At 40.1% G+C, this 14,712-nt stretch overlaps 1 protein-coding gene across 2 annotated transcripts in view; it reads left to right on the forward strand.

The window, feature by feature from the left end:
- Window positions 1-1,660: 1,660 nt before the first annotated feature.
- The window catches only part of KBTBD12 (kelch repeat and BTB domain containing 12), a 28,937-nt gene continuing 15,885 nt past the window's right edge, over window positions 1,661-14,712 (forward strand). For both annotated transcript variants that reach the window (XM_059706783.1, XM_059706784.1), the window contains exons 1-4: window positions 1,661-1,833; window positions 5,937-7,118; window positions 11,082-11,352; window positions 13,861-14,011. In XM_059706783.1, the coding sequence (XP_059562766.1) occupies window positions 6,049-7,118; window positions 11,082-11,352; window positions 13,861-14,011 (1,492 nt within the window). In that variant the 5' untranslated portion in view covers window positions 1,661-1,833; window positions 5,937-6,048. The remainder of the gene's footprint in view (window positions 1,834-5,936; window positions 7,119-11,081; window positions 11,353-13,860; window positions 14,012-14,712) is intronic.

Below are 14,712 nucleotides of genomic sequence, written 5' to 3' on the forward strand. Positions count from 1 at the left end.
GCAAAGCTATCATTTAGAATTGAAGGTTAGATAAAAAGCTTAATAGACAAGAAAAAGCTAAAGGAGTTCATCACCACCAAACCAGTGTTATAAAATGTTGAAGGACATTCTTTAAGAAGAGGAAGAAGAAGAAGAAGAAGAAGAAGAAGAAGAAGAAGAAGAAGAAGAAGAAGAAGAAGAAGAAGAAGAAGAAGAAGGAGAAGGAGAAGGAGAAGGAGAAGGAGAAGGAGAAGGAGAAGGAGAAGGAGAAGGAGAAGGAGAAGGAGAAGGAGAAGGAGAAGGAGAAGGAGAAGGAGAAGGAGAAGGAGAAGGAGAAGGAGAAGGAGAAGGAGAAGGAGAAGGAGGAGAAGGAGAAGAAGGAGGAGAAGAAGAAGAAGAAGAAAATGGCAATAAGTACATATCTATCAACAATTGAATATAAAAATCAAAATAAATGAACGTGAAACCTAATGAGCAAAATAAACTGATGAATAAAATAGAACTAGAGGCATGAATACATGGAACAGACTGGCAAATCTCAGAGGAAAAGGGGGGGCCGCGAGGGAAGCCCTGGGCCCAGGTGCCAGAGGGAAGCCAGTGCCGGCAGCCGGGGAATGGAAGGCCTACTTTTGTGCTTTGGGCCTCTAGTGTTATAATAACTGTGTACAGTGTCAAATGGGTACTAGATTTATTGGGGTGATCACTTAATAAGTTATATAATGTGGAATCACTGGGTTGTACACCTGATATAATATTGTATGGGAACTATAATTAAAAAATAAAATTATTTTTAAAAAATGACAATTGGGTTATGAAAACAACAACAGATTCTCCAGAGCTGCATTCTAGACAGCTTCTTCTGAGGCCTCCCACTGCCTCTCACCCCTTCAATCAACCAAAGGGGTCGTCACAAACCCCAGGTATCTCTTCCCATTTCATACTCTGTTACAGGGAAGGAGTCCCTTTCTGTGCGCCCCAGTACAGGCTGCTGGTGTTTCCGCCACCTCCACTTTGGCTTCTGCTCCTTCCTACCTGCCCAGGCTGGGTCCCACCTTCTTCTCCATCCTCTAACATCTGAATTTTCCAAGAGTGTCTTGGTTTGTGCCTTTATACAGACTGAAAGCTTCTGTCTTACCTTGTTCTTAATTATCCTGCGGTCCCCTTCGGCCCATCCAGTGTTTCCCAGGTGTCTCTGGGTCTATTTTTTACCATCAGTTTATTTTGTTCATTAGATTCCACAAATGAGTGAGATCATGTGATATTTATCTTTCTCTGCCTGGCTTATTTCGCTTAGCATCATACTCTCCAGGTCCATTCATGCTGTTGCAAATAGTAAGAGTTCTTTCTTTTTTACAGATTAAACGGATAGATTTTATCATTTTTAAAAATCTGACTTCCAGGTTCTCTTTAGAAATGTGTCCTCGGCCCCTCCTGGCGGATCTTCAGTGGCCCTGGCACGCGGGTAACCCTGCAGCAGAGCGGCCTGGGGAGCTGGAGAGTCGGGGTGGGGGGTGGGGAGCCCTCCAGGGGCGCAGAGCGGCTCCCGGGCTTGGGGGGCGTGGTCCCGCCGCTGGGGCACGGAGGCCCGCAGCTGTCACCTCAGAGGCCCTGCCTGCGCCCTCCCTCCTCCTCTGCCCTGGGCAGGGCGCCTACCTGGTCCCGTGCCCATCCTGAGCGGCCTATTTATTCCGCGGCCACACAGGCCCATATTAGGCGGTGCCGGTCCGTCAGGCCCGTCGCCAGCCGCCAGCGCCCTCGGCCCGCGCCCTCCAGACTCCGGCGCGTCCTGACAGCCACCGGGCGGCCTCTGCGGAGGGAGCCAGGGGGCCATACCCCAAGCAGGGGCAGCACCCCGTAAGTAGGAGAGCGCGGGACACGGGGCGCCTAGAGCCCTGTCTTGGTGGAGCGCTTCCCTTGCGTTGCCCTGGGCCAGCTCTGGCCAGCAGGGCCCAGCTCAGCAGGGGCCTCCTCCCCGAGACCACCTCCACCCAGCCGGGCTCTCTTCCCCTTCCTGTCACATTATGCATCATGGTCTGTGACTTTAACTCTGGACTTTAACTGCTTGATCGTTTGCCTCCCTTACTAGACTGTAAGCTCCAGAAAAGGAGAAGCAAGCCTCATTCTGTTCCAGGTTGTCTTGCTAGAACTCTTGGCACTTGAAAAATTTTCAGTAAACATCGAAGTATCCCCAGGCAACTCTTAACTTTAAAGCCAGGAATATAATTGCCGTGCATCCCCCCCGCCCCCCCCCCCCGGATTCTTTAGACGAACTAATGAGCTATAAAGCATCTTTAAGCTCTTTAAAAAGTATAAAGCATGGTGAGAATGCAAAACGCTGTGAACTCCTCAAGAAGAAAGAAGCGTGTCTTATCTCCTGGCCTTTATTAAACGCCCAGTGTGGGGATGACTGTTCCTATTAAATGAATCAGGCATTTGTCCATACCAGCAGGAGACTCAGAGTGCATTTAGGGTAGTGCTCGTGATTAGATGTGCACCTGAGAGGTGGCAACTGGCTACTCAAGTCCTGCACATTGTAGTTGCCATATTGTCCATTATTTTCTCTTTGTTAAAAAAATATATTTTGTTGTTGTTGTTTTAAATATATTTTTATTGATTTCAGAGAGGAAGAGAGAGATAGAAGCATCAATGATGAGAGAGAATCATTGATTGGCTGCCTCCTGCATGCTCCCTGTTGGGGACTGAGCCTGCAACCCAGACATGTGCCCTAACCAGAATCGAACCCGGGACCCTTCAGTCTGCAGGCCAATGCTCTATCTACTGAGCCAAACCAGCTAGGGCTAAAAATATTTTTATTGATTTTCAGAAAGGAAGGGGGAGGGAGAGAGTAAGAGAAGCATCGTTGTGAGAGTGGAACATAGACCTAGCATCCCCCCTATCAGGGATAGAGCACAACCCAGTCATGTGCCCTGCCTGGAGCCAGATAGAATTGGGTTCAGGACTCAGTTCTTGCACCTGTGTAATGTGGCCATTTAATGAAAAGAGGTAAACACAGAAGAGTGTCTTAGTGTTGTTGCCTTCTATTAAAGAGAAATGATGATAAGCAGAGGTTTCTATGGTTCTTTTACTTGACAGTGTAATAATAGAAAGTATAATAATATAACAGAAGTGGAAATTTACAAAATTATAGTTGCAAGTACCTTACTCAACCTTTTCTTGATATTTTTACATTTACCACATATACTCATAAGGACTCTTGAATGCCAATCAGTTCAAACTAGCTTAAACAATAAAGGGAATGGCTCATCCCTCAAAACTGAAAAATACAGATATAAGGCATGTTTCAAACTCCATTGCTCTGGATTCACTGCTTCTTCCCCATATTGCCCTGGTACTGGCTTATGACAATATGGCTGTAGCAGTTCCAGACCTCTCATCTATATAGCACATGGACACCCCCAGCTGTTGAACCAGAGACCTGAACTACACTCTGATTAGGCCAATCTCAGATCTTACACCCATCCCTGAACCAGTCACAGTGGTGAGGGAGATGGGAGTCAATCCCACCCCAATTTCATCAAATGCAGGCAAGTTGGATGCTGGAGGAAACCCAACATTGTCCACTATAAAGTCGTTTATAAGATATTATGTATAATGTGTTTATAAGAAAACAAGCAGGAAATGTGCTAGTTATTGTTCTATTCTTAACCTCTCTTTGAAACTAATACCATCTGTGTTTTTTATTAAAATAGCCCTATTTCAAAATGTTTGACAAGAATGGTTTGGTTCCTGCCTTAAAGATATGAAATCCACCCAGCTGGTGTGGCTCAGTGATTGAGCACTGACCTATGAACCAGCTCACCTATTGCAATTATAGTTCAATTCCCGGTCAGGGCACATGCCTGGGTTTTGGGCTCCATCCCCGGTTGGGGGCGGGGGCAGGGGGAGAGTGTGCAGGAGACAGCCAATCAATGATTCTCTCTCATCATTGATGTTTCTATCTCTCTATCCCTCTCCCTTCCTCCCTCTGAAGTCAATAAAAACATTTTTTTAAAAAAGATATGAAATCCTAAGGGTTTAGTCATATCATTTGGGTCCTCAGCAACTCGCTTCTGTCCTAGCGACATCAAGATCAACGTTTTAGGAACTGTGAGTCTGAATTGCCTGCAGCATATTAGATCTAGTGATCGTATCTGGAAGCTGCACTTGGCCTTCCAGCATTGTTAATGTTGATATCCTCTGAGGGAGTCTTGTACATCAATGCCATACTAAAAATGCTTGAATATGTATTTTCTTATAAGAAAGCTTTTATGCTTTTTCAACTTAAAGTAACAACTATTATCTGTAAAGTTGATTGATGTTCTTATGTATAATGTAGCCTACATAATATGATTTAGGCTAGTCATAAGGTGTTATAGAAGAGTTCAGAAATATAATGACTCTTTTAACCTGCAAATCCTTGCAAATAAAGTCTTAAGCTCCTAATGAAATAAAACTGAGCTATTAATGCCAGAAAATCTGGCAAGAAGGGTTTTATTCCTATTTCAAGTATACAGATTCTGGCTAGTTGTTATAATTCCTTTTTATAGATCTTATAGTTGCCATTATATAATTAAACATTCCTATCATGCTTAACACTTGTTTCCTGAAAAGAACTTTAATTTCGCACTGAAAATAATGCCATGCCTTATTGAGACACATGAGATTTCTAACTCTTTCCAGGATCACAGAGATTTAGAAAATGTATAAAATGCACAGCTGCAAATGTTGTGTTCCCGTTGTTGAAATTATCACCTCCCCTTCTTAACCTCTTAGTACTGACTTTTCTGCCATTAATGTTTATTCTTATTGCATGCAACTTATAGCCAAGTACCAACTAGAAAGGACGACAGATATTTAAGATCCTCTCCTCACGTTAAGGTTACTGACTCAAGGAATCTCCTTCATAAATCAAATCTGCGCAGTCACTTCCTTGAAACAGCTGTTTCCATTTCCCTGGGGAAGATGAAGATGAGACATCTAGCTTCGCGAGACTTTTCATTAGACGAGTGCCCTTTAAGTTGAGAAATGATGCCGTCTCTGCTACTGTGAAATAGGGAACAAAGAAAAGCTGAGTAAGGAGGGAGGAGAGAGAAACCTCATGACTTTTTGCCTTTTCTAAGTTTAGGGTGATTTAGATGTAAGTTTCGAGTGTTGTGAAGTCTCAAATCAGCAGATCTTGGGTTGTGCTTTCCAAGGCATCTGTATTGAATGGTTTGCCCCACAGCAACGTTTTGAGCAGAACTTTAGGGGACCTTTTTTTTTCCCTTTCAGCCGTACTCCATGGCCCCTGTTGTGACTTTGTGAAGTGGCCATGTTAACATTTGGGTGCATTTTGGGGAGATGCACATAACATTTTAGGTGATGCTGCATCTCGTCAGAGAAATGTGACCTCCTGCCTCTGTACCAGCGGTTCTCAACCTGTGGGTTGTGACCCCTTTGGCGGTTGAACGACCCTTTCACAGGGGTCGCCTAAGACCATCCTGCATATCAGATATTTCCATGACGATTCATAACAGTCGCCACATTAAAGTTATGAAGTAGCAATGAAAATAATTTTATGGTTGGGTCACAGCATGAGGAACTGTATTTAAAGGGCCAGAAGGTTGAGAACCACTGCTCTGTACCCCCTGCCTGCAGGGAGGGCAGCTATATTTGATAACTGGAAATGGAACTGCAAAATGTGCCCATCTTATCGCTTCTGTCTTCATCCACCATGGCAGGGAGGACTTGCCAGCCCCCCTAGAAAAGTCTCTGCTGCTGGTTAGGAAAATACAAATTTACTGTTTATACAATTGACATTATTTTTAGGTATGAAAAAGTAGATATCTTAAAGTTAAACTATTCTGTTTGGAATGAATAATATTTATTTATAAATGCTTCTTCAAACTAATGCTGCATTTTTAATATTATAGAGACTTTTTTCTTAGAGGAAAACTGCTTCTTTTTCTTTCCCTCAGGAATGTTATAAGACATCTCCGTTGCTTTGTGAGTAATCAGACATGCAAATAGCCCCTCAAGAATCAAGCTAAATTTAAAGACGACTTACTTAGAAACACGGGAGAGTGTATCATGGAGTTCAGACTTGAGGGGAAAGAAAAATGCCAACATAGCTTGAATTTACTGAACAAAATTAAGCACATGAAAGAATTAACAGAAATGGTCGATGTAGTACTCATAGCAGAAGGAGAGAGATTTCCTTGCCACAGATTGGTCCTGGCTGCCTTTAGTCCTTATTTCAAAGCCATGTTCACCTGTGGACTAGTTGAATGTACTCAGAGAGAAGTGGTACTCCATGACATCACAGCAGAAAGCGTGTCAGTTATATTAAATTATATGTACAGTGCAGCATTGGAGATCAATAATTCCAATGTACAAACTGTGGCTATGGCTGCCTACTTTATGCAGATGGAAGAAGTCTTTAGTGTGTGTCAAAAACATATGATGGACAACATGGATGCCTTCAACTGTGTAGGTATCTATTATTTTGCAAAGCAGATTGGAGCTGAAGATTTATCTGATCAATCGAAGAAATATTTATATCAGCACTTTGCGGAGGTGAGCTTACATGAAGAGATACTCGAACTTGAAGTGCACCAATTTCTGACGCTTATTAAATCAGATGACCTTAACATTTCCAGAGAGGAGAGCATTCTGGACTTAGTTCTGAGGTGGGTAAATCATAACCAAGAATTGCGCAAAGAGCATCTTGTTGAGCTTTTGAAGCAAGTCAGATTGGAGCTTATAAATCCTTCTTTCTTAAGACAAGCCCTAAAGAGGAACACAATGCTTCTCTGTGATGCCAACTGCATTGACATCATTCAAAACACATTCAAAGCCTTCAAGACACCCCAACAACACCCTCTAAACCTTCGCTACGGCATGGAGACGACTAGTCTTTTGCTTTGCATTGGCAATAATTCTTCAGGAATCAAGTCAAGACGTAGGAACTATGGGGATGCCAGTTTTTGTTATGACCCTGCATCACGGAAGACCTACTTTATCTCCTCTCCCAAGTATGGGGAGGGTTTAGGAACTGTGTGCACTGGTGTTGTCATGGAAAACAATGCTGTAATTGTGGCTGGAGAAGCAAGCGCCTCTAAACTCTCTAGACAAAAGAACAAGAATGTTGAAATCTATAGGTTGGTATCTAGCACTATATTTATGTTTGTTTTCATTATCTTGCTTTGACATTAGCAACAGTGGTAGAAAATACTACTGAATGAATGATCACATCTTAAATTACAGGTAGTCAAAAATTATCCTGTAATGATACATTTTACATATATGTAAAACTCATAATTAAATCACCCATCCTTAAAAAAAACTTTTTCTCTCCATTTGTTAAAAACATATAGTTGAATTTGCATAAGTTAAATGCATGTTGTGATTCCATTGTATATTTTCATTCTTTCCTTATTTATCAATATACTTTGTTTTTGAAGAGCTTGATATAACTTTTAACCAGAAGAAAAATTAATTTCTACTGACTCCTTTGAACTGATTTATTTTAGTTCCTGCTTCAGAGCACTAATTTTTTCCTCAAACAAAAATTACTAGTTATATGTCACTTTCCATCCTGTATCCTTAATTTGTGGATCTTCCCTAAACCTCCGACAGTATAAAATGTTTGGAGCCTAAGTAAGAGTGCTTCCACCCTAGAACTGTACGAGGAACAAGAGTGTCTGCTAAGAAGTAGCACCCCTAGGTGTTGTAGGTGAGGACACGTACATTTGTTTACTATTCATTCGGCAAGTATTCAGTTCTTACATCTAACTGGGTAAGTAATAAATATGCACATAGAATACATACTAGACAGTAAAGCTCTCCTTCAACATCTTTCTCCTCTCAGTACTCTCTTACCAGGGTTTGTTAAGACTTTTCCATCAGAAAGTAACGCTTCTGGACAGTGAGGTTTCGACAAAGAAAGAATGAAGAGGTCTGCTACCTTTCTGTCGCCTCTTAGCACTCAATGTTTCCAGCTATAGACCTGTCCCTTTTTCACATTCATCCTTTGGAGATGTGTTTCATTCCTCCCCAGTAGAGAGGGGAGGGAATGCAGAGCCCTGGACAAGTGACCTGGACCTGTGCCCCTTGTGGCAGAGCAGAGGGGGCCCGGATATCAATCCCTACAGGGAGAGGACGCTCTGGCTTCCCCAGCATGAGTCTCATAGATCCAGGCCACTTGTATTATTTGGTCTTGGTAAGATGCACTTCTTTCCACTTGAGAGCCTCTTGCTAAAAGTGCCTCAGGTCCTTTAAATGGCTCCTTTTCTTCCTGATCAAGATAGTCCACAAAACCGCCCTCGGAATTTTTTTTAAATGTATTGTTGACAGTATTACAGATGCCCCCTTTGCCCAGCCCCAGCTCCACCCCAGGCCTTCCCCACACTATTATCTGTGTCCATGGGTTATGCATATATACATATGTTCTTTTAATAAATGTCCAAGCCTATCAAAATGTGTTTCTGTTTTGATCCTCAAACATCTTACCTCTTAACTTTTTTGAAAGCCTGCTTCCTTTCTTACAGCATATGTCTATCTTATCTATCTGTCTTGAACTCAACCAGGTTCCCATCACCAACCAGTTCCTCCACATTGGTCAGAATTGGAGTAAAAATATCAGTTACCCTCTTCATTTCCTTCAATAATGAAATTGTCAGAAGCACTGCTTTGGGCTTAAATGATACTTTCGGCAGTTGTCTGGATAGTTAAAATCTCACAGCACTACTGAAGGTCACTGTAGTGCCAATTTTGTGAAATGTATGAGAAATCAATTGTGGGATATTCCTGCTATATTATCTGTTTCTCATCCCTTTTATTTTTGTCCAGATACGCTTCAATTTGTTTGTACTCCATTGTTCATAGATTTTCATGCAGATATATTTCTTTTTGACTAAAAAAGGAAGCAGATTCATACTCTAGTCAGTCATTTCTTTTCAAAAACGTATACCTTTCCATCTCCTTTACTTATTTCCCATACTTCGATATACAGCTGAGGTTGTGTATTGTTTTTAGACTGTCAACCTCTGAGAACATGGAATGTTTTGTCACTATTATTTTCTTTATGTCTTACCCATTTTTCTTAATAAATTTCAGTGTTTTTTTAATTTTTATGATTTTATTTGAGCCCAAACTGATAATTGCTGGGAGGCAAGATCTCAATGCTCCCAAATTTTACAGTTTTATCTGGGCATTTTCTCTCTCCATTTTCAGTTCAAAATGTTAAAAATCAGATTAGCAAGTTGCCCAGCAAACGTGTACATCCCAACCTTCACGGATGTATTTCATTCTTGCCCTGTTTTCTTGGATCATGTCTCAGTAAACCAAAATGCATGTTTTAGTCCTTCGTGTATATTCATTCATGGGCTTTACTTCAGTAGCCCTCCTTTTTCTTATAAAATCCAGTACAATTTAAAATAGTCAGGGGGAGGGGGTGTAAGGGAAGGGGAAAAGGAGATATCTGTAATACTATCAACAATAAAATGTATATTAAAACTAATAAAATAAAATAGTGATTCACCTGTGATGCTAGGGGCTCTGGTTTCCTACCTAGAATTTCATAAAAGACAGCTATTGTGAGGTTTGATAAATGTCGGTGCTCAGTTTGGACAAGCCAGCCATACCCTCTAAGAAAGGAGCATAAGCTTGCAACTTATCTGTCAAGCTTAAAGTGAAAAGTCATCTCTGGGGAAGAATGAAAGAGTTGACCTAAAACAATTGAGAAAAACTCCTATAAATATGATCAAATGTCAATATTTGACGCAAAATCAGTAGTCTATACGTTAAAATTGTACTCCATATAGAACACACACATATAACTTTTTCTTTGTTTCCAAACAGAATAACTTTTTCCCCTATTTTCTATATTTTACTTTTTTTGTTGTTTTGCTTTGTTTTAGCTTTGAATACATTCTGGATTTTCTAGGACAGATCGAATATCACGTATGTTATCCCACTGTCCCCATAAGTACTTTTGTCCTTCTTAGACTGTCCCAAATCAAGATGGACTACCACTATCAAGAGGCATGATAAAATGCTACACACACACACACACACACACACACACACACACACACACAGATAATCAGTTAACGTGTTGGACTTCTGGAGGTATTGAGAGATCATATATCCTAATGTCCCTACCTCCCAAGATCTTTCTCAGGATGACTTAATTATTCGTGGAAGAAATTACTGAAATTATCATATCTAGGGGATTAAAATAGATGTTAAATGCCCAACAGACGCCTGCAGGCGGATTTCCATACACCCACAGGAGCTCTTGATGCTGTTCTAAGCCGGTTAGAACCGCGAGAACAATCTTTAAAGTCTACACATCCTACATCACCTCATTAGAAGTCATTGAATGGAGATATTTTCAGATTTTCTGCTCGAAAACTTATTTCTTTAATGTAGTATTAAACGGAAACTTCTAGTCCACAGAAGAGACGTTTTTGTGTTTATTTTTACTTCTTATTCTCTTATGGCAAAGTTACAAATGATTTGCTGAAAGACTTTGCTATTGTATGTGTGCTAATCCTCACCAGGAGATACTTTCCCATTGATTTTTAGAGAGAGTGGAAGGGAGGGGAGAGACAGAGAAAGAGAAACATCGATGTGAGAGAGACACACATCGACTGGTTGCCTCTCGCACGCTCCCCCACTAGGGCTGGGTGTTGCGCCTACAGCCGAGGTAGGTGCCCTTGACCAGAATAGGACCTGTGATCCTTCCGTCTGCAGGCCTACGCTCTATCCACTGAGCCCCACTGGCTAGGCCTCCTATTGTTCTTGATTTTCTTCCCCAGACTTAGGAAATGAAGGCTAGTCCTGGGTAGTCTGTACTTTTTCAATATATTACTTTTCCTAAAATTCTGCAGGTTGGAGTGGTTGTTTCTATGCACATTATATTTTGTTCATCAGTCCTTGTAAAAAAAAAAAAAACACCAAAAAACCTGTATCACTATCTTATATTGATTCTTTTTCCCTTTCCAATTCGAAGAACTAAATCATATTATTTTAGTTGGAAAAGAAACTTAAGTGTGTTTCTTGGGTAAGTTGTTTTCATGTTGACTCTAATCCTGACTCCCCTCTCTGTTAATTTGCAGGTATCATGATCGAGGAAACCGGTTTTGGGAAAAGTTATGCACAGCTGAATTTCGAGAGCTCTATGCTCTGGGCAGTGTCCGTAATGACCTCTATGTTATAGGAGGACAGATGAAAATTAAAAACCAGTATCTTATCACAAACTGTGTCGATAAGTACTCTGTAGAACGGGACAGTTGGAAAAGGGTGTCCCCCCTTCCACTGCCATTGGCCTGTCATGCTGCAGTGACAGTGAACAACAGACTTTATGTGATTGGAGGCTGGACCCCTCAGGTTACGGCATTTCCTATGTGCCTAAGTGGCATGGCTATGCTGAGTCTGGCTGCTGTGTTGGAAAATGTTGTGGTTGTTGAATACTAAAGGAGTATGACTTACATTTTTAATGAAATATTTTTTATTTTCTAGAATACTAAACTTAAGATTGTAAGCGTTAAAGCAGTTTAGGAGAGTGAATTCTTAAAGTGTGTTATTCATAGACATGACTTCATTCAGTATTCATGCTGTATTCTTTTTTTAAATATATTTGTATTGATTTCAGAGAGGAAGGGAGGGGGAGAGATAGAAACATCAATGATGAGAAAGAATCATTGATTGGCTGCCTTCTGCGCGTCCCACACTGGGGATCGAGCCCGCAACCCAGACATGTGCCCTAACTGAGAATCAAACCGTGACCTCCTGGTTAATAGATCAACGCTCAACCCCTGAGCCATGCTGGCTGGGCTCATGCTGTATTCCTCATGCTTCCCATCTTGCTGATAATGAAAGATGCTTATGTTGAGGGATTATCTGTAGGGAGCATCTAAGGAGGAGGCAGAGAAGCTGAGTCCTCATCCCAGGACTATCTGCGTAACCGCTGTGTGACACGAGGCAAGAACTTTTTTAAGGTCTTTTCCACATTTAAAATTCTTACTCTAAGAGGGAAACCAGAATGCTCGTTTCCACAAAGTATATTGTGATTTTAAACACTGTATGCCTTTGCTGAGCATCAGCAGATAGAGAAATCAGAATGCTATTTGTATTGAAGGCCCGTGGAATGTTGGCAAGCCAAAATTGAAAAGTCAATCGAGTGTGACCGCAGTGGTCGGTCCTTTATCTTCTCTTGGGTGTTCCTCGCGGTGCCTTGGAGCCCTCACAGTCATATCGTATCCATCCAGCTGCCTTTTACCCTGGCCATCTAGTCTTTGTAATAGAAATTAATCTTACTAACTCCTCGTCCACCCACATAACATAATTGAATTTATTTTTGCCTATATAATTTCTTATTTCTCCATATTTGCTTCATGATGAAACTGATGCTTTGCATTTATTTCATCAGCTTGGCCTTTGCCACGTATATAGAATATCATGCTCATTTTAAAAACTTAAACTTTACATTTTAAATTTCATGCTCTGTATCAAAAAGACGTACAGGTTTAGTCACAGCTGATACTTGACAAGTTATCTGTAATTAAGTTTTTTCATAACTATTCGTTACATTGTTTAATTTTCCATGAATAAGCTCAAAAGACAACTTAGAAGCTTTTCTTTACTTTTTCTTTCACTACATTGGAGATTAAATACATTAAAGGAAATACTTATTTAGAAGGAAAACTTAAACAACAAAGTTAATATTTAATAATTTATATTATCTTTGAACAGATGGCATTGAATATTTGTTGCATAACAGAAGCTTTTGCTAGTCTGTACCTAATACTATACATTAAATTGCAAGGTAACAGGGGTTTGTGATTGCAACCATAGTGATCATAACTCTTGATGCATTCAAAGTAATTAAAATTAATTGCACACCAGTTTCACAAATATGGCAATTAATTCTGTGTTGAACACCTGCATCCAAAACAAAAAACAGCAGCCACTTAAGCATCCTTAGCCTGAAGTCATAAAAGTTCCTGACACGTTGTAAAAAAAAAATTACTTCACCTGAAGCTTATGAGAAGACACATACATCTGTGTAAGAATAGTCATGCAATTTGTACTATCTCTAGTCATTAAAAAAAAGATGTAAATAAAATAAACTGCAAATAATTTATATTAATCCATATATTTTGAAAACTGAATTCAGACCATTCCTATATAGGTCATAATTATGGGGTTAAAACTATAATGTTTTTGTAATTTTGTTCTACTTGGATTAGAAATTTATTATAAATAAAAATATAAAATTTTAAAATCAGTATCCCACAAATATTAAAACCCACCACTATAAAGTTTGGCAAAATAAAATTATACTTTAAATAGTGCTTTAGAAAGCTTGATTTCATTTTTAAGATGTTGCATTTTTTAAAGTGCTGTATTTTATTGTCTTATCTCTTTTTTTAATGTATTTTATTGATTTCAAAGAGGAAGGGAAAGGGAGAGAGAATCCTTGACTGGCTGCCTCCTGCACACCCCTATACTGGGGATCGAGTCCCCAATGTGGGCATGTGCCCTTGACCAGAATTGAACCTGGGACCCTTCAGTCCACAGGTCGATGCTCTATCCATTGAGCCAAACCAGCTAGGGCTGTCTTATCTTTTTTTAATGCTGTATTTTATTATCCTACTGCTAGATCACAGATTATTTGCTGTGACCCAACACCTTAGCCCCGTTGTTACAGAATAGAAATTCCTCTGTTATTGACAGTGTACTCATAACCCCAAGTCATGAGATGTATGTGTTGGCGCGTTTCAGTCACTACACTTAACCTCTGTCTCTGGCTATTTGATTAGATTTATTGCATTTATGTACTCACAGAGATCTTTAAATGGTGTATTATTATATTGGTTGTCATATCTTATGCAGATGGATCTTCCTGATGAAGAACCTGATCGATTAAGCAACAAACTGTTTCAGTATGACCCCAGCCAAGATCAATGGACAGAGCGGGCGCCCATGAAGTACTCTAAGTACCGATTCAGTACAGCTGTAGTCAACAGTGAGATTTATGTCTTAGGTAAGAAGAAGCAGATTGCTAAAAGAGTATGATTGCTTTTTTCCCCCTCAGCAGTTTGCCTCAGTTAAAACAAAATATTCTCCCTTCCTCTTGCATTCCAATTCAAATGTGTACCTATCTAGCCAACATTTTTCTTTTATTTCTCGTTTTCTAGAGCACAGTCAGATAATATTAAATGAAAATCCACTGACCTATTGAATGCAAAATTATTTTTATGGAATTTTTAAGTCCCTTGGAATGTAAGACTAGTTAGTAGTGATACATCCTTATATATACTACCAGGAAAAATATTTTGAGATGGGAATGCCTTTGGCTACCTTTAATTGATGAAATGTAAGTTTTTGCAACCAAGTGTGATTATCTGTGCTGATAGAAGAGAAAGCCGCCATAGGTAAGACAATGCCACAGACCAGGCCAATCTTCTTCATTGGCCTCACCTACCTAATTCCTGTAGAGATGTTATAAAATAATTTTTATCTGAATGCATTTTTTCTTATTGCCTGAATATGTGTGGTCTTATACTAGCCAGAAGGGGTTGGTGAAAGACTGGTTCATTCCCACAAACCATCCTACAAACATCAATATATTTCCCCTATTCTTCCTCCTTGTGTTTTGTTGTTGTTGTTGTTGTTGTTGTTGTTGTTTTTCCTTTTTTATTATTAAGCCCTTTGCTCTTCTAAACACATTCCATTTTCCTAACA

Source organism: Myotis daubentonii, chromosome 8, assembly GCF_963259705.1.
Source record: "Myotis daubentonii chromosome 8, mMyoDau2.1, whole genome shotgun sequence".
Classification (NCBI taxonomy): Eukaryota; Metazoa; Chordata; class Mammalia; order Chiroptera; family Vespertilionidae; genus Myotis; species Myotis daubentonii.